Consider the following 20,881-nt stretch of genomic DNA (forward strand, 5'->3'; position numbering starts at 1 on the left):
CGTTTACTCGCAAAGTCCATGGGGGTGGACATGGTTGCCAACATACCAACATTAGCTGTTTTTAAATGACTGTCATTTATGGCACTGCTGACGGTGATGATGTGTGAATGGCTCGTTGCACACGTCCTACGCCAGCTTGATGCCCGGCCTACAGACAGTGGAAATACTAATAATGTATTCTGCATGGAGAAGTTACTTTGTTCAGCCAAACTTTGCTCTGATTTCATATTTACACCCTGCAAATTACGCTGACATGTTTTCTAACTCCTACTTGCTTTCATTATTAGTAATGATTAGTCAACAGTAATCATAGCTGTCACCTGCTTCATCCTACCCTCCTTGACTTTTTTGAACATTAAGCTGCATTTTCGGACTATTTGTCACTATATAGTGTAATTATCACCATTCAAAACAGCAAATTATCCTTTTTTTAACCATGAAATCATCATGCACTTGAAAGCTGGTTTGTCGTCCAGTATTTTTTAAATTCTTGAAGATATTCATAATAGATGTTGCCCTGACTGTAGTGGTGGAGTTAACAGACTAGACATCAGGACAGTGGCGCAAACTCAAGTGTGTCTTTATGGTAAGAGACTAGTCAGCGACCCCCTGGCAACCTCTAACTGCTAGGGAAAAATATGAAGTCCACAACTGGTTGGCAATTGGTCACCTGTAGTTTGCATGGAAACCAGCAATTTGTTTGGAAACACTTGGCAACTAACCACTGAGCATAAGTAAAACCTTGGAAGAGTGTGACACAAACCGGAATGTTTGCCTTCAAAGGAAAAGCTTCAGGCAACACATTTCAAACAGCACAACTTTTACTTTGAAGTTGAACACTGTTTTCCACAGTTATGCCACCAGCAGATAAGTCACAAACTATGGAAAACCTTGGCAATCTGCTAGCAACAAAAGCAGTAGCAAGGTGGTTTTTGGTCCAGCATCATAAATCCTTTTTTTAGCTGGCCACTACCAGCAACCAACCAAGTGGTCAGCAACTTTTCCCTAGCGACCTGTGGTGACCAGGTGTCACTAATTGTTCTCTAAGTCTGTGTGACATGGCAGTAACATCCTTGTGAGTAGGAAAAATTGGTTGCTCAGTGATTGCATTCAGTTTTTCATATTCGGCAACCAGCTGCAAGTAGTTACAGTGGCAAACTGGTTGCCCAGAGGTCAGATTGGCAAAATGTTTCCAAACAATCATGGTTCCTCTTGGATTGACAGCAACCATTATCAAACTTGCCAACAATTTGCAACGAGTCTGAATCAGTCTGTGCTGATGAGTGAAACTCATCTGCAATGCATCTCTTTGCAACTGGGGACTCGACTCAGGTGGTGGCAACCTGGTTGCATTCTATCTGCATGCCCATACCTAAATCAAGGTTTCTGGGTGCCTATGTCATTTTATAGTTAAACTGCCATTCTTAAATCACTTCCAGTCAAGGAATTTCTGTTTCAAATTTATAAGGTTCTGGCTGGACTCTGAATGGAAGTAGTTACTTTTAATGTAGCTTTCTCTGCACGCAGATGGCAACAAATTTGCGACTTTTGCATTTTTATCACAATCATTCACAGTTAGTTGCAGCTTTGTCCTGTCTTTCTCCCCTCAACCCAAATCTGTCGTGTCAGATGGCTGCCCTTCCCTGAACTTGTTTCTGACAGAAGTTTCTTCCTAGTTTTTCCTTCCCACTGTCGCACCAAGTGGTTGCTCATAGGGTTTGTCTAATTGTTGGGGTTTACCTTACAATATAAAGCAAACTGAGGCGTCTGTTGTTGTGATTTTGCATATAAAAAAAACTGAATTCAATCAAATTGACGTTAATCTTTATATTTTCACAAAAAGACTGCATATAATTGTCAACTTGACCTCATTCAATCACAAAATGAGAGAAGACTGAGTCCATCTTATTACCTTTTCAATAAAAAGGTAATAAGATGGTAACTGCACAACTCTGAAGTGACCATTTCAGAGGCAGCATCCACTGCGTACGGTAACAATAACTTTGGTCATGCTGCAGTCTCCAACCGCTGGTTTTCCTAATGTGACCATAACAGTAATTGCATGCTATTTTATGAATTACATTGTTGGAGTTTATGACTAATTCCCCCATAATTTCTCTTTTCCAATATGCATGTATGTATGTATGTATGTATGTATGTATGTATGTATGTATGTATGTATGTATGTATGTATGTATAGCTCTTTTGTTAGTTTCTACATTAATGGGATTTATGGTTTGGTTCTTGCTTGTTGCTGCTACAGAGAGACAGACATACTGAGGGAGACGGAAAGAAGAACTGTGTTATCTGATCTCAAATCTGTGTTGCCTTTTGTAGAACATTTTAAATCACACCTTTGCCTCCAACTAAAAAATGTGTGCAAAACAGGTACTTCCAAATAGATACATTGAGCCGTTTAATACAAATTCGATCACTGACGCAACGTTTTTTCCCACGTTATCGGCACAATGTAATATATTCTGTTGATTTCGTTTTACTGAGACCTTCAGCAGTGCTTCTTACGCAGATTTGCTCCGTTACTCTGACATTCAAGGCAACAAATGACTCAGGGTGTGACTGATCTCGGTTAGGTAAGAGAATGCTAGCATTTTTCTTGAACTCGCATCATATGTGCGGCCCTGAGACAAAGTTCTTCTTTGACTGAGCAGTAATTCGATGTCACACAATCAACGAGAACAGAGAAGCACTTTATAACAAACACATACTATATACAGAAGAAGCATGCAGAATGAGGAAGCGCACTTTCCATTGAAGATAAGTGATGCCCATTGTTCGGGGATATCGATGTGTGGAACATGAGGACGTGGATTCCAGCCAGCATGTGTTAAAAAGATAAAGGCCACAAAAACCTGAGCTAGAGAAAACTGTAAACTATGTGTGTGACCCATGTATGTAAATGTACTCCTGTTATTGTTATTGTAACTGACAACAGATCTTTCCTGACAATAAAACAAAAGTGTATAAGTGCAAAAATAGAGGTTACTCCTATTGTTTTGCGCAATGCATTAATGACTGTGATGCCCATTTAATTTTTGCTGATTAACAGTGGTCTTCCTCCCTGGATAGTCATTAGGTTCTCATTAGCGTGGAGCAAAGGGAATGACCTACTAGTCTCTTGAGCTTTCCCAGATGGGTGGGAGTGTCTTTATGGATCCTGAACTTCTTCTCGTGTACATTCCTTTGGTGTGTTGCTAGGCATTTTGCCAGATACAGCTAAATTACCTCAGCAATGGGATTGCGTTCATCCCCTGCATTTAAAGTCTTACTTAGGGGATCTTGATGTTGAAATACTCATAGCAGCCTACGACACAAAGACAAATCGGACAGCACAAATCTTCAGCTTGACACTCAGCCATCGGTGAGCATCAGTAAAGATACAACAGTGCACTGCAACAACAACTGATGTTTCTCTGTGTCAAAGAACCTCTGGCATTCATGTGTACAGTTATGTTTTCTCTATACATTACAACATTTGTTCTTGCAGCGCTACAAAGGCACAAATGACATGATTTCCTGAATTCATACTTGGCTGGTCACATTAAAAAAAGCATTTATGAATTAACTGTATGCCTTACAGGTTATATCTGGATAGAGTTTAATATTCACTGAAGTGAGATACATTAAGAAGTATAATTAAGTATGTAGACTTGCATATTGTTTTCACATGAGTGAAGGAGAGCGGCAGTGCAGAATACAAATTGACCGCTTAAGATCAGCAAGGGATAGTGGATGAAGTTACACTGGAAGAACCTGAGCACATCTGGCTATGGTGCCATATTAGAATTGGTCCACTGTCCTTAAAAAACATGAAATCTGCCATCTTTACAGAACGACCCCAAGCAAGTGGAAAGTGTTAACAGAGAATTTGAGTGGAAAAGTGATAAAGACTGAGAATAACATAGCACCAAAAGATTCAAATACGGCAGAGAAGGTGGAAAGGAAACTGTTGCTTTAAACCCAGCAGTCTAAATCTTACTGGAACTCATAAACATGAAACAGGTATTGATGTGAGTGTAGCACTGAGCGCTTATAGTAATCTGACTCTCAGTAAGCCACCAGAATGACAACTACCCACTATTAATTTTTTTCTTTCCAGCCAGCTATGATATAGAGTGCACACCGCCTGCTGTTTACACAACACAAATATTGTCTGTTTGATTGATGATTCATAGACAAACAGGCTGTGAAACCGCTCGCAAAAACAGTAGGTCTATGGCAATTGTTTACAATTAAACTTCTGAGGGATAGTGCTGCGTGAAATTTGAAGTCCATAATTTTCTGATAAATTTTCTTTTGCTAATATTTTATACACATTTCTATTTTGTTTTAAAAATAAGAGGCATCATCCGGAGGCTGGAGAAACAATTCCAACTTGTAGTGACTAAACGGTTGCCCAGACCTGCGTGTTGGACACTCATGACTACTTTTGATCGCAAGGAGACTGAACAGGTTGCAACATTCTTATGGCAGGTTTTAGTAATTCCCACCTCTAGCTTTGCTAACCAAGCTAGCAAGTTATCACAATCTTCTTCTGTTAATATGTCCACTTCAAGCTCCGAAATGGAGACTCCAGCAGCCAAAATGCCATCTCAAACCAGTGGGTGACATAAGATGACTCAATATTGAGTCTATGGTGAAAGTTACTGAGGGGCTTATTTGCTCTCACTGAGGCTCCACTCTGTGAGAAGCCAAGGTGTGACCACTCAATAGTGTTAAACAAACAGTTATTCTCCTCACCTACCCCCCCACACACACATCTGCCACATCCTACACTTAAAATGAGTTTACTGTTATACTGGTCAGTTTTAGGAGAATGTTATACTTTCCCTGTATAAAGCACTTTTTTTTTTTACTTTAATTAAGCAGTCAAAGAACTTTTTACCACAGCCAATGCAATCATGCACACATATAGCACTTTATTGCCTATAGATACTTCAATGTCTAGACTGGAGCAGCCGGGTATCAAACCGCTGACCTATCGATTTTTCAATTGATAAATGACCGCCTCTGCCTATGGAGGCATCCCAAAGTTCATAAAAGCAAAGCCGAGTGGAGTTTATTAGGAAAATTTCAAGCGGTCTTTGAAAAAGCAGACAGAAATAACTACTTGTCTGGTGTCTGCAGGTGTCCGTGTCTGCATCTGAAAGCAAATATAATCCTCAGCTTGCACGAGACATAACAAAAAGACATAAACTTCCTTATAAAAGAAAAAACACCAGTCAGAATATCCAGTGAATGGAGCTGTTTGCACTCATTGGTATGGTATTTGGCATATGACTAAGCCCTACAAAAAGCTACAAACCGCCCGTATTTAAAAATGGGCTGAGAGCATGCACTGTGTGGAAATACATAAAACAATCTCTCAAAACACACATTCACCAAAACATTGTTGCAAAGCCCAGACACCTGTGGCTGTTTCTGAAATGGCACCCTCCACATTTCTACTCAAACACTACTATTACAGCCATATCCTGCCTCCACATGCTCAACCAGGGCTGCTGCCCTCATAATCCAGCCTTTTTCTCCCCTACTGAGCTGCTACTTTTGGCAACATGTCTCTTGAAAGTTTTCATATCTGACTAATCAAATCCATTTTAGAAGTTATGAGAGATGCATGTAATGAGGGTGTGTATTAAAGAAACTGGAGAACACGTGCTTTAGCTGTAAATCCAGCTGAGGTCTACATAAATCCTCAGCTAATCTGTCTGGACTTGATCAGTCAGGATGTTTTGCTCTCATTTATGAATCTCCATGGCCAGGGGCTGCCATCATGCTAATATTAGCAAGCATGTGAGAAAACAACACCACGCTTCACCTCAACATTTCTAGAGCTGTCTCATGCTGGCGGCTTCTCTGGTAACCCAGAGTAAATTGAGAAGGGTTTCTAATATACCATTATTTCAGGCACAAAAAAGGCACAGACGCAACCCACATGCAGTGCTCACATGGCTAATGTGAGTCATCTTTTCCCTTACTTGGGATGCTTCCTGCCCCGCAGACGTCACATTAAACAACATGCAGTGTTCAACAACTTTTGTCAGATGACTCAATGTTATGTCATCCTAACGCTATTTCAACTTGAGTCTAATGCTTGGCATTAGGGTGGCCAGCAGCCAGGGACCTGCCACTCTTTGTTATTGCTAGCGACATCATCTTTCATGTTCTGACTCCCCAAAAAGTCTTTTATTTGAGCTGCTCGGGAACCTCAAGATCAACATTAGCTAAGACACCTTAGGACTAGCAAGTGATTAAAATGTGCTCGCGGAATAAATATAAAAGCTGACATCAGATGATTGGCCACATTGACGAAGTGCTTTTAAAAATGCTACTGTGCTGGTGCATTGTGGTCACCCACAGCCACCCCAACACACGAACAACAACGATAAACATTTCAGCACACAAACAAAATTCTAAACTGTGATGCCACAAGAGGATGATCTAAATATATGGATCCAATGGAAGTAGATAACAAAATACCATAAATATCTCATTGTTACTGGTTTATTAGAAGTAGATCTTCTAGTCACAGTCTTAATCTGTCATGATCCCCAATCCTAACCATAACCCACCGCACTTTTCTAAAGAAATCCAAACTTTTTTTTTGTTCCCCAATTCCAAACACTTGAGGGAACAATTGTTTTTTGAAACCGTAGAACAACAAGTTCTGATAGTACAGGATGTGGGTCAGGGTTAGGGTTGGAGTTGTCACTGATGACGACTCTGACCTCAGAGGGTTACTGACAAGATAATAAATGACGTTAACCTGTTTCACCAGCAGCTGAGGCTAAAACTATGAGCAATATTTCATACCATGAAGGTGATTAAAAGCACATTAATGAGCAATGTAGGAAAAATCTATTAGTGGAAAAAGAGCGTTTGCTAAAGAGAAATCTAACCAAAGAAGGGTATTTGGGATATATTGAGACTTGAGACACTTGCAGTCACTTCATCGAGTATTTTATGTTTTTGGTAAAACACATAAAACTAAAATTAGTGCTAGTCAAAGTGACAACTAACACACACACACACACACACACACACACACACACACACACAAACGCACACGTGCACAGAATTCCAGTGATTCAGGAAGCAGGTCATGTTTTTCCATACAGAACTAGGAGGCCCTAAGAGCAGCAGTAGAGGGACTTCCTCTGCCAAAGGGCCAAATTCCACATGGTCCGTGACCATTAACCCATCCAGGCTGACTCAGACACCCTCCGACCCCTCCACCCCCACCCCACCACCACACACACACACACCCTCAAACTCACAACACTCAGCATAGTTCTGAGTATCGCCTCGACTTCACAATCAGCTGTCAGGTCCACCCCAACACAGCACAGCAGGCGACTTCTTGAAACCTCTGAAGAGTTTGTCAGTTCTCCCCTAACCCTACTATTTCTATCACCATCACGGCACAAGACATGCAAGCCGGCAGTAAGAAAAACACACACGGTGATTAACTGAAAAGGGGACATCCAAGCAAAATCCTCAGTCAGCAGTCAGTTAGCTGATTTGAAAATGAGTCTGTGAGACCTTAGAGAAAACTTTATTACTAAATCCAGGCCCACCTCGTGCATATATGAAGCACGTTTTAAACGATTATTACATATGACAAGCAAAACTACAAATGAGAAAATTCACAATGACATTATCAGCGTTATTCCAGTGGTGTTACCATAACATCTCAAGTGTTTCCACCCAGTTCAGGTCTATCTGATCCCTTCCTACTTGGTATGCAGTTAATGAGCTTTTTGAACCCTCATTAGGATACAACTCTCCCCCACCCACCCAACACACACATTTGCTCACAAGCTTCACAATCCACCCCCCCAACTATTGTCTGTCAGTGTGGAGACACACAGCTGCCTGCCTGTCTTGTCTCCTGCAATCCAGAGCAAGCATCAGTAACACAGTGACACCATGGTGGGGACACACACACACACACACACACACACACACACAAGGCAAAGAATGTCATCTCTTTCTTACAGTGTGTGTGTGTGTGTGTGTGTGTGTGTGTGTGTGTGTGTGTGTGTGTGTGTGTGTGTGTGTGTGTGTGTGTTTGGGCCCTCTCCTAAATGGCGATTATGAAAGCCTGGAAGGTCAGAGCAGTGTCTGCACTGTGCTGGAATGCAACCAGGCATTACAGGGAGGTAAACTGTTTACACGCCTTTTATATGTGACACCCAGCAAGTTTTCTTCAAGCAGGCTGCTGTAAAACTGATTAAGAGTGGTGGAAGCAACCTTTCATTTCTATAGATTATCTATATTAGTGCGCTTGCTTGCCTTTGGTTTCAGCTTGAAACGAGGTTAACCAGCAGACCTGGTGAGACTCTGCATCAGAGCACAAAAGTTAATCATCTCTCACTGGACATTTTGTGCAGCTGCTGCTTATTTTACAGTCACCCAACCTGAACGGATTTTCTCTGTCTAGTTCACATATTTCCAGTGAGATCTGGAGGATCCGTTTTGGTGGCACTTAAAAAGAACTCAAACGCACTTTTTCCTCTTGAGAGTGACACAGAGAGACACCAATGTACCAACGTTGTACAGCTTTTGCATCCTTCTATTTGAAGTATTACATTGTGTGGCTTGGTGGGCCAGTGCACCCCCTCTCAAAGAAAATCACAGGACTTCTAACAACTTAGCACGAACTCTAAATCCGCTGCTTTACTTTGTAGGGAAACTTAGGTACAAGAAAATAGGACAACTCTTTAAGCTCCAAAGACCCACTTTCCTTTCTCTTATGACTAGCGGCTGTACAAACTGCAAAGTGGAAGTGGTCCTCTCGGAAATCGTCGCGTTAAAGTGACAGACGTTTAATTCTCCAAAACCTCCCCATCCGTCCGACAGTCGCAGGCCTCGGCAAAGTAGTGAGGAAAAACAGACCCCGGTGTCCGTTTACGGACGGAACCCGTGTCCGGCCTCTCCCTCCTTGTTTGGCCGTGTTTTTTCGGGCGAGCGTGGAAATCAGAGCGAGGCTTACATTCGCTTCAACTGCAAGGTTTACCGCTACTGACCTGAATAAACTGGATAGTCAGGGCTGATTTCCCGACGCCACCTCCTCCGACCACAACCAGGCGATACTTCTCCTGCACCGAGCCGTCCTTCCAGCCTGCCATCGAGGACACCGCCGCCGCTGCCGCTGCCGAAACACCGGTGAAGCAGCAAACACCCACTTTTCCCCCTGTAAACTGAAGAGGCCCTCGTAGTTGGAGGCACCGGAACGCAGATACAGAGGCCAGCTACGTGCCGAAACAGTCTCGCCTGTGCAGCAGCCCCCCTTTCTCTTTTTATTTAGTTGTAGGGATGTAAACGAAGAGGGATCCCGATCGGAGCTACCACCGACTGTCCATACGCCTGACCGCGTTTCGGGCTCGCCAACACTGCACCGTTCAAGATGCTGATCCGATAGTTAAGAGTAATCAGCCAGGCTAATACTGATGTCTGACGCTAGGGGCTGTTTCTAGAGGCAGTCTGCAAACTGCTTCAACACCCTCCTGCACGCACACACACCGACGCAAGTAGACCTCAACCCACTCTGCAGCTCTGCCCTGACACTAATATCATGCACCCTGCAGTCACATTCCTGTCCTCAAATGGCTCTGCGCTGTCTGCTCGCTGTAATTACAGCCAATTACGCAGCGATAACGCGCCCCGTGGCCGTCGTCGTCGCAACGTAAATATGGTTTAAACATGCTGGAAGTTACTAGTTTCTTTACTTTTCAGTCCAATGAATAAAAAAATAAAAACTGTAAAAAAAAAAAAAACAAACTCAGGGTGACGTTTCTTGATATGTTATCTACAATATTTCCACAGCTTAGTCGGATTTAAACATTTTATTTGTGCTGTGCGCGACATCCAATTTTAGATAGATTTAATTAGAAAAAAATCACTTATTTTAATATTCAATTATTTAAAAAAAAAAAAAAAAACCTTTTCCAGCACAGTGGGGAAAAATAGGTTTTGTGGACAGATAAAGCAAACGGAGGAAATGCAGTAAAAGTGATGTTTGCAGGAGTATTTCTGCACGCTGCACACACGCCTGCTGCTGCCCCGCAATTTACTATAAAATGCGCACATGTGTGCACTTTATATGCGGCGTCATAACTCATCACGCAGGTGGAAATTGAAAGTGGTGGACTGTGATTTGTGTTTTCTTTTTGTTTTTTCCCTTGTTGAAACTGACTCATACCAGTTCGTCTAAATTACAACCTTTTATTTCATTGCGCAAAAGTCCCTACTTGTGTTGTCAGCGCGTAAATCGTGCCTCACTTCGTGCTAAATCCAATGTTTAACTGCATTAAAACAACAACAACAACAAAACATAAAACACCACATGGCTTTGGGACCCGTGGCGCCACCCGGTGTCAGAAAAGAGAAAACGCGGGGCCTTAAAAAAAACTCCCTCCAAATCTCCAAAAGTTGATTCTGTTCATCTGGACGTAGCGTTTTGTGGGAGAAACGTTTCGTCACTCATCCAAGTGACTTCTTCAGTCTCAGCTGACTGCAGGTTTCCCCAATCTTATAAACAGTACATTTGCAGAATGACTGAAACTAGCCCACTGAAGTCATTATACAAATGTACTGTTTATAAGATTGGGGAAACCTGCAGTCAGCTGAGACTGAAGAAGTCACTTGGATGAGTGACGAAACGTTTCTCCCACAAAACGCTACGTCCAGATGAGCAGAATCAACTTTTGGAGATTTACTTTCCTGGATGATTGAGCATGCATCAAGACTCCCTCCAAATGGTTTACATGGTGAGTGCTGTCAGTTTCAGTCGTACCAGAGTGGTTTTAAAATATAATACAAAATATTATATCACCCAAACCTTCTTAAAATTTGGAGGAATTGTGACAGTGATCCTGTGTTTAGCATGAACACTTTGTGTCTACATATTGATGTGGCAAAGCAAGAAAATCACCCAAAAGCACAATGCCAAAGTCATGCCTTGTGTTAGAAGGTGTAGCTGTGATTCTCATAATAACTATACCCGAACCAGACAGTCTGTGCTGTGCACACGGCAGTTGGAGTTGGCTGTTTATTTTCACAGTTGAAGGTCTGACCTCAACGCCACCTTTCAGCCTTTATCTAAAAACCCTGGGGGGAGATTTTTACAGATACTGTAAATGTATGACTGGGGTGGTGACCCTTTAATCTGGCCTACTGCCAGAAATATCCCTTTACTCATAAATAATAAACTGGAGGGCGAGTGGAATATGGAGGCCTGTGCCAGCACTAATCTATCTCCATCTCATTATCACGCTGACAGTGAAACTTGCAGATGGCTCAGAGTTCAATTCAAATCTTGGCAATATATTACCTGAGGTTAAAAGAATTTATGTTCTTGCCCAGGTTATGCATGTAGACAGACATTTTCAAGGTGATGTCGTCAGTTTAGAGGTACTGGCAGTACAAATTCCAATCAGTTACCCCACTGTGGGAGATATTGTGGAAGGAATCTGAGGAATTCTAATTAGATCCCAGAGCTACCATCACAAGCTAGACACTCTCTTCACTTTGGGGCACAACGTCCTTTAGGTAATTGTAACAGCTTCTTTAAAGATTATTACTAAACATCTACTGTCATGCACATTAAGGCAGGTACAGCACAACTTTCCATATTTTCCAAAAGAAGGCATACAGTCCAACTACATTTCTGGGTTACCGTTGTGCTGGAGATGCTCCCAGCTGTCACAGTGGGTGGGGTGCACCCTGCACAGGTTGCTAATCTGTCACAGGGATAACACAGGGACAAGCAGACAACCGGTCACACTCACACCTATGCCCAATTTAGAATCTTTACAATGAAAGGCTCCAGCCAGCTGATTCAAACCTATTACTAACCACTGCTCCTCCCTGCCATCTCCAAAATTCAATTCAATTTTATTTATAAAGCACCAAATCTCATCAACAGTCACCCCAGGAAGCCTTATACTGACCCTATAAAAAGGGTACACACTTATTTAAAGATCATAGTTTTAGTTTGGATGTTTTTCCGTCTTATGCCTTTAAGAATATCAAATTCAATATGAACCTTAGTGGTTCTGGGAGGTACTAGAGAATTTTTTTACCCTTTTCTTACTGAATTGAACTGGAATTCCCTATCTTTTGCATATACTGTCTTAAGTTTCATTTGTAAATTGCACTATTTTGAAAAAAAAAATAAAAAAAAATAAAAATAATGAGGTTTTAATAAGAAAAAAAGGCTCTTAACTCAATGAAAACACCACAGAGCATCTTTTGGACATTATTTCAATACATTTATTGAAAATGAAACAGGACAGCGAAAGCACATTGCTGAGATGTAGTTTTCAGAAAGAGGTGATGTTAAAAAATATAGAGCACAGAAGTAACTGACCATATAATAGTTCATATCTGCTATGACGATGATCAAACAGTAAGTTAGGTGACACAGAACAGCAGCTGTTTCAGACATTTGCCTTTTTTTGGGAGAGGTTGATCTTGTCACCCAGACTCAGGGCCATCCCCTGTGGAACAAAGGAAAGAGGGTTAGCTGCGACACATGCTACATATTAGCATATCTAAAATACAGTGAAATCCATCAGCATTTGGAGATTAATAAATGCAAATTTTTTGTTAACTGCGTGCATTTAAGGATGAAAGTCCACACTTGGGGTACTTTAGAGAGGCAAAAACTGTGTCACTGTGCAAATACTTGCAGAACTGATCAATTATTTCAAATCAAATCAGTCATGTGATATTTTTACAAATGGATGCATTGCTTTACTGAGGGGAAATAAAGTCCACCTAGCCTTTACCTCTCAGATTCTTAAGAGTTCACGGTGTGGCAGCTGTGACCTACCTGACTTTTAGCTCTAATGCGTATGTGTCCATTGACAGGTGCATCGGGCCCCAGGTGGAAAGGCTTCTCAATGCTGACATTAGCCAGGGCATCTTCTCCAAAGATAGAACGAGCATAAAGGTTGGCCGCCATGAAGCCACAGAAGCCAGACAGAGCCTTGTTTATGAGAGAAGAACGTTGGTTAAGAACAACAAACAACATCACAGTATCTGCACATTCATCTTATAAGGAAGCACTGGCATGTCTTATGTTTACATATATTCTTTATATAGTCAGCACAAGAAACTATCCTGCTATACGGCCGCTAATGATTCTTTCCGATGTGCACTGGTGCCAAAAATTTTAATTACCCTTGTTATTTGTATTTGGGAAAGCTGCCAAGATTTAAAAGGTTGTTTACTTTCCTTAGTCTGTGGTTTACAAAATGTTCTCATACCAACCTTTTCAGGAGTCAAACACTTCATGTTGGTGGACTTGAGGATATGCTGGAGATACTCGTTCAGCTCAGTGATGTTGGTGTTCACTGTCACCTACAATAAAGAAAAGACAATCAGTGCTCAATGTTAGTTGAATGTGCATCAACTAAACCCATTTAAAAAAAAAGAGAGAGAGAGAGAGAGAGAGAGAGAGAGAGAGAGAGAGAGAGAGAGAGAGAGAGAGAGAGAGAGAGAGAGAGAGAACTTTTAACATGTCCCACTTTTTGCAAAACGAGTCAGCTTTCAGGAATGTGTTTTAACCCCTTAAGTTTACCTTGTTTTCCCACTCAAACTCTGCCCACATCTGTCTGAATTCTGCATCAGTGCAGGAGGCTGGCTGGATGTAGTCCATGATGTCAATATGGATGTCGCTGAGGACAACGCAGTTTCTGTCGCTAGCAGCTCCTGACACATCGTAGACTGAAAAGAAGAATCCAGACATCCCCACAATTAATTTAAAAAATGCATTTAGAGAAAAAAAAGAAAGAAAAAAAGGTGTGACTTGAGATGTGATGCTAAAAATAGTCAAAAATTCTTTTACCGATGTTTCCAAATATAATGCCATTCTCTGTTGATGCCACCTTCACATTGGCCTTGATGTTAGCAAAATCATGAGGTGCCAGAGTTAAAGGTGAAGGCTTCTCAACCAACTTAAGATCGCCTGCAGGACAGAAAGTTGAATTACATTATAGTAGAAACCCAAATGTGTACAGCCTAAATGAGAGAAAAAAAACATATTTTCACAGAAGTTGAAAAAACTACACTAACCTAAAGTGGCCAGCTCAAGTGTGCAGTTCTGAAGAGTATCACTGGTCTGATTGACCACCAGCACATCCAGCACAATGTCATACTGGTTCACATGAACGTAGGCTTCAGCATAGACTGGATCTGAGAAGCCCGTCAGCTGGGTCACCTAAGTTGGACAAAATGCATTCATTTAATGATTAATAAACAACCTAGTACAAGCACTCCCTAAACACTAGTTTATTATCTTTTAATAACCTATTAAAAGCAAAGCATGTGCACAAGAAGGGCTTCAGCAGCGGTTGCTGCCATGTTGCCAATAATATGAAATAATATGAACAGTAAATAAGTTAGACTAAGCCGTAAACTTGAAATGCACGCAAACAGCAATAATCAGTCCCTTTCCCTCTTTTTCTGTTCAAAAGCACTACTCCAACATTATCTCTCACATTAATTTCCAGTTTCCTTTTATGGAAAGGCTTTTAGGGGTTAAGTATGGTGCACCTTGTTGAGTTTCGATGCCAGAGGATCGGCGGCCTCCTTCCTCTGAGTGTTGCCCATAGCAGCCAGCAGGCTGAGCTGGAACTGGTCCTCCTTGGAAGTCATCTCATTTTTGGCCGTGAGCTGCATGAAGGATATTGGATCGTCGGCCTGGACCGTTACATTGCGTTTCTCAGACTCTTTCTGTAGTCAGAAGAAGAAACACATGTGGTTATTTTTGGAGGAAATAACAACCCCAATGGAACAACAACAAAAGTATCTATAATGTAGTCTAGTATAGTGAAAATAACACAGCATAGCAAGTTACAAAAAAGACATAAGAAACAGTTGTTCAACAGAAAGAGAATAAAAACAGATGTTATTGTGCAGAACTAAGAGAAACTGGAAAGACAGAGACAATGCTGCTGTCAAGAGAAACTGGTGCACTATAAAAAAAAAAGTTTTCCATCAGTCCCAAAAGTCTTATGTGTATACACATCAGGTTTAAATGATCATCTAGGGGTGTGATATTACTACACTCCTCCTTAGACCTATCAGGGTGTAGGCTCTTGAAAACAAAAGTTGGCTTATAAACATATCACAGGTTTCGTATTAAATTTGGCACCAAAAATTTGCTCATTTTCTGTGTAACGAGGTTGGTGAGTTTTAGGTCAACTTTCATTACCTTCTGTGACAGCTTCTCTTCCTCCAGCCTGACAGCCAGCATGTGTGACAGGGATCTGCGACACTCCTTGTTGAAAATGTCATTCATAAGTGGTGAACACTCTGACAGGACCTTCAGGCACAGTGAGATGCGATCCACATCGTCGTCTGTAATTGGCTTCTTGGGCAGAGAGCACTTACCCAGGTGCAGCACAGTGACCATGATCAACATGGCCTCTGCAACAAAAGACTGCAAGGGGGGGCACCAAGACAGCAGGGGTCAGAAGAAGCAAAGGTAGGGCAAATTATTAAAAGTGCTTTTATTGAAATGAAGGAAGAATAACTTACATTTTGCTTCTTTTTATCTTGAACAAGAGCAACATAGCGCAAAGCCACTTTGGTCAGCGTTGTGGCCAAAGAAGCTGCCACATAGAAGTCTCCATCCATTAGGAAGCCTCTGAGTGGAGGTCTGGAACAACAAATTCTTAATGAGCGAGGTGGATGGAAAATTCAGCACAATGAAGGGTATACAGTGTTAGCAAAATGCTTTTCCTCCATGATGTCCAGTGTTTACCTGTCTTCCTCCTTCTTTGAAGGCCTGGAGGAGCTGAGGGCACTCTGTGTCACATAAGTGCCCATTTCTGTCACAAGTTTCTGAGCTGGAGCTGCGCTCACTTCATCTTCTGGCTTCACCTCACCGGTCTCCTTCTTAATCTCATTCTCCACAATTGGGATCTGTCCCGGGGAGAGACAATTATAAACGTTTTAATCAAAATAGCGTGCGTTACTTGTAATTCTGACAACAATGAACAAACATACCTCTCCCAAGGACCTGCGAACTTCTGTCATCACACTCTGGATGTCTTCCTTGGTGCTGCAGTATTCTCCTAAGATCCACAGTGCCCCCCTGTAAATCCTGAAACAGGACAATTGTGATGAACTTTATAAACAATCACAGTGCTACACAATCAAAGAGTAAGTAGTGACTTCCCTTTAGCAAGCACAGCCTATACAATGGTTTCTTAACCACGAATTGACTTTCATCTGCTCTTTAGACTCATCAGGATTACTTACTTGACAGTTCTGATGGCATGAAAGACTTCCAGCATCTTCTCGATGATCAGGGGTCTCAAGTTGTCAAACCTCTGAATGGCTTCCCGCACAAACTCCAGCACATCGGCAGCAGCTGCCTCATTAGTGTCACTCAAGAATTCCATCAGCTGTAAAACATCAACATATAGAAAATGTTTTATTTTAAAGACCATTTATGATAAAAATGTATATTTAGAAATCTAAAGATATCACGAGAATCTTAAAAGGAAATAAGAGGAAACTCACCACAGGTATGACATTGGCTGCCATGTCAGGAAAACGCACGCTACACGAGTGGAGGGTGCGCACCAAGAGCTGCCTGTACTTATCAGTGTCTTCATGCTCTGTTACGTTGTTTGTTTTGATCACCTCTTTCTTCAAAACAATCACCAACTAGCAGCCAGACAGAAGTCACTACTTTAACACTGTATTCCAGTTTTTCTAGGTGTCAATGCAAAAACAAAAAAAGCAACAACAAAAATACACAAAAGCTGCAAATGTCAACAGACCTCTTCTACATTACGGGATGAAACAAGGTCCAGCGCCAGCTGTAAGGTCTTCTTTCTGACTTCCAGGTCAGGAGTGCTTAGAACACGCAGGATGTCCATCACAAGGTCCTGAATGAAAACGTATTAGTGAGACCCAATTTTTAACACAGTTGGTACTGACACATAACAATTTTTGTATATTTTCTAATAAATTTTATGATCTCAAAAAGACTTCTTTTGGGTACCATTCCTTTCCTTTTATGGTTTCTGTAGTGAAAGAGCCACTAACAACTTTATTTGTTAAGTGCTAGAAAAACTAATAAAAGCCATTATGAGACGTACCTGGAGCACACGCTCATGAGTGGGATGCTCCTTCAGTTCGATGAGACGATCAAGAACGATCAGTTTCACATTATTGTCACTCTCCTTGATGATCAAATCAATGTAGCACTGGGCAGCAGCCTAGAGTCCAACAAAGCACAGAATGCATACAGGCTTTAATAAAGCAAAGATACCAATCTATCTAAACGTAATACAATGTATAAAGCACTGTATAAATGATACAAGACATACACACAACCACTGAAACACTGATGACGTACCTTAATGGCTGTGGGAGCACTGGAGAGTGTTACAAGGGTGCCAGCAGCCTCATACTTAACCGCCGGGCTGGAAGACTGCAGCAGGTTGTAAATGCAACGGATAAAACGGGCACGCTCAGAAGGGTTAGCATGGCAAACCTAACAGAGGGGAAAAAAGAAAAACAACAAGAACTTGGATGTGAAATCCTCCATTGTGCTAAAAGGTTTAGATATGACCACCACAAGCTGTGACTCACTTTGTAAATCAGCTCCACAATAACCAGCTGGAGGATGTCTCCAAAAGTGTGAACTTGGTCAATACATGTGCTGAGGTAGTCCAGAGCTCGATCCTGCAACATATAAATGCATGAATGACAAGGTGTGAGATAGACCTTTGGCATATTTACTGTATGACTAAAAGTAAAAGTAGAAACAGTAAGAAAAGAACAGACAATATGCTACAGACCTGGTCTGCATGAATCAGCATCATGAAAGCATTTCTCTTACAGCTGGCATCTTTCTCATTGACCAGGAAATCATGGATCAGCTCTGGAGCATCTGGGATGAGATGTTCAAAGTTCCTACAAAACAAACAGAGCTGGTTGTTGTTCATGATGAATACAGTTCAAAATTTATACGTTATAATATTTAGCAGCTAGTACCTGTAGATTGTGTAAATGGCCAGGACAGCGTTACGGCGCACATAACTGTGGCGGTGCTCCAGGCAGGCCCGGATCGCTGGCATGAGAGGCTCAAGCAACTCAGACTCCTTCAGCTTGCACAGGAAACGCAGAGTGGAGCCACGGATGAACTCATTGGGATGCTGCAGGTCCTGAAATAGAAGAAATATTTAAAATTAGAATTGCTGAACTGATTTTTTTTAACCTTTAGTTTTCCCCCATTGCTATAGTTATGCAGTAATAAATAGTGTAACCTGATGTGTATATTTAAAAATGCACTGTTTATAGCAGCTGATAGTATATCACTTAGATTACCTTCCTGTAGGCATCACAGACCAGGATCATCTCCTGAAGGAGTTTGCCATCAGGAGTTGTTTTGGGAACAATCTCCCAGAAAACCAGCAGCAGCTTCTTGATGGTGTGGTCTTGAAGCGGCAGCACAAAACGGATTATAGTCATCAGCAGTCCCGGCAACTTCTCGCCATTCAGGATCATGATGATGACCTTCTTCAAGGCTTCAGTTTTGGCCTTGATCTCTCCCTTTTCTAAAGAAAGATTATTATATTTAGCATAGCAATCAGTTATTATTTAAACTAGTCTTCATCGAATTAAATTCATCTGATACTAAACTTCACCAAAAACTCTCAAAGGACGTTGTGAGGTTTTACCCCCCAAAGGACACTGACTTATTTGCACGTTAATGCAAAAAAAGTTAAACCAATCCTGATCAAAGCTTGATGTCATACATCAACAATGCTTCTTTGAATCAAAATTAATCTATAAAAAAAGATTTGAACTGTTTTTCCCCTAAACCAGACATTATATAATGGCCTATAAAAATAACACTCATACATCACAAATGCATTAAGATGTAGAAAAAAGTGGAGAAAGGCTATTTTTCCCTTTGTACTGTATATTGAGGTAAGTTATTAAACTTTACAGCAAATGGTTACCTAGATCTGCCTTTAGGCTGACTTCAGAAGGGGGCTCTGAGTCTGAGGCAACATTGATCAGAGTGTAACAAACGTTCTCTGCAGCCGTCATTTTGCTGCTGTGCTTGTATCAGATTAGAAGAATCCAAATGTATGTTGCTCACTGGATAATACCTATGAAAACAGAAAAAGAACAGATTTCGTCAGTGATGGAGAAAACATTTACACTGGTGAAAAAATCTCAGTGAAGTCAAAACTAACCTAATCTCATGGAATACGTTTGCCAGTTCTTCCTCTTTGTTTATGCTAACTATGATCATCAACATGTTTCCACACAAGATAAAAGCACATAGATTTTATACACACAATTTGATAAAGTCCTATACTTATAATTGATCTATATCTGAAATAAAAGCTGTGGTAGTTTGAGTTAGTCAGATCAAGTTGTTGCCTTTTTGTACACATTTTTTTCTGTTTCCAAATAGCATTTCCCTGGTAATCTGTGGTAGGATAAATTTGTCCTAGAATTTCTCTTGTAGATATTCAGAAACTACAGCACATCAGTCCACTCCCTTAATAGCTCAGCTGCACTGGGTACAGTTTTGGATAAATGTTAAACTTATATTACACATTCTTAAGGCCCTCTGTGGATTTGGTTGCACTATATATCGAAATCTTTTAAATCTGTGATATTTTGCCTTCAAGTCATTGAGGTCATCCTCCCAACAACTGCTCAAAGTGCCATCTTCTCACCTAAAAACTTAAGGTGACTGGACCATCGTTATTGCCCCTAGTCGATGAAGCAGTCTGGCTTCCCGGACAAGAACCTCTAAGGTATACCCAATTTCAGCTGCTTTTAGTAGAGTTCATCATGATTTGGCCAAACGTATTGCAAATGTTTTCCATTGCTTTTTGTGCGTGTGTGGATGTTTTTACCAATATTGAAATCTAATTATGTTTTTATTCTTAGTTTCTCGCTTCTCCTTAACTGCAGTTTTATTTTGCCGTCTGTTTTTGTGAGTTCCATGTTTTTAGTTGGGTTCTAGGAGACCTGTATTACAAATGAGTGTGTCAGTAAAGCACTTTGTGCTAACTTCTGTTGCTTTAGAATTTAGCTATAGAGCTACAACTGAATTGCAAAACATACTACTAGCTGAAACCTGGAGAACCAGGTGATTTGGTGTTCAGTCTACGTCTGGATTAAACCTGAAAACGACAATTACTTCTCAAAATTAAAGTCAGATCAAAGTTTTCAGCTGCTTTTTACGGAAAATCTTGGTTGCCTTCATCACAAAACAGCATAAGCTAACAAGTCAAAAAATAGTGACACGCAGCTAATAAGCTTTCTAACAGGTTAAATGGCGTTACATGCGTAAAGACAAAAATGCTAAAATAGCAAGGTTTTGCTCATTTTTATTAGTTAGTTGTCCCCAAAGCTGGTTTTTCTAGGTTAAAACACAGAACCAACTGCTGACTATCAAGAATTAGCTGACAGGAGTTTAGCTTTTGCTTCGGTTAGCAATGAAATGGAGGACAGTAACGTTAGCTAACGAGCTTATGAGTTACCACCAGACAGCGAAACAAATGTCACTCATGTTGGTTAAAAATAAGTCCCAAAACCTACCTATCTGCAGGACTATTATCCTCCCAGGTGACCTTCGATGTGCAGTTTGAGATATTTACATCTGTAAAATTTCTCAAAAGCTCCCGCAGGCGAGCTCTCACTCCCTCGGCTCTGCACTACTTCCTAGTGACGTGGAAGATTACTTTACCGAGAGCCACATCACTGCTACCGTGCGCCACAAGGCTCAAACCGAACGCCTGTGCAACACAAACGCAAAAAAATGAAAAAATAAAATAAAATAAAATAAAATAAAATAAAATAAAAT

General features: G+C 41.1%; 2 protein-coding genes across 2 annotated transcripts in view; both read right to left on the reverse strand.

Annotated features, from left to right (window-relative positions):
• Positions 1 to 9,582, reverse strand: part of rras2 (RAS related 2) — a 30,686-nt gene extending 21,104 nt beyond the window's left edge. The window contains exon 1 of the mRNA XM_085402466.1: positions 9,048 to 9,582. Coding sequence (XP_085258592.1) covers positions 9,048 to 9,149 — 102 coding nt within the window. The 5' untranslated portion in view covers positions 9,150 to 9,582. The remainder of the gene's footprint in view (positions 1 to 9,047) is intronic.
• A 2,689-nt stretch (positions 9,583 to 12,271) lies between these two features.
• On the reverse strand, positions 12,272 to 20,760 carry copb1 (COPI coat complex subunit beta 1). Its single transcript, XM_085402474.1, has 22 exons — positions 20,617 to 20,760; positions 19,014 to 19,166; positions 18,376 to 18,605; positions 18,043 to 18,212; positions 17,847 to 17,961; positions 17,638 to 17,730; positions 17,402 to 17,539; positions 17,142 to 17,261; positions 16,821 to 16,928; positions 16,558 to 16,704; positions 16,294 to 16,439; positions 16,039 to 16,135; positions 15,794 to 15,954; positions 15,568 to 15,688; positions 15,242 to 15,469; positions 14,581 to 14,760; positions 14,101 to 14,245; positions 13,874 to 13,993; positions 13,607 to 13,752; positions 13,297 to 13,386; positions 12,857 to 13,012; positions 12,272 to 12,521 (listed from the first exon to the last, which is right to left on the reverse strand). The coding sequence occupies exons 2-22, from the start codon at positions 19,102 to 19,104 to the stop codon at positions 12,462 to 12,464; spliced, it is 2,862 nt and encodes a 953-aa protein (XP_085258600.1). The 5' UTR covers positions 19,105 to 19,166; positions 20,617 to 20,760; the 3' UTR covers positions 12,272 to 12,461.
• Positions 20,761 to 20,881: the final 121 nt, after the last annotated feature.

This window comes from Rhamphochromis longiceps, linkage group LG1 (assembly GCF_057381845.1).
Source record: "Rhamphochromis longiceps isolate RC_006_pf linkage group LG1, R_longiceps_female_GT1.1, whole genome shotgun sequence".
In the NCBI taxonomy this organism is placed as follows: Eukaryota; Metazoa; Chordata; class Actinopteri; order Cichliformes; family Cichlidae; genus Rhamphochromis; species Rhamphochromis longiceps.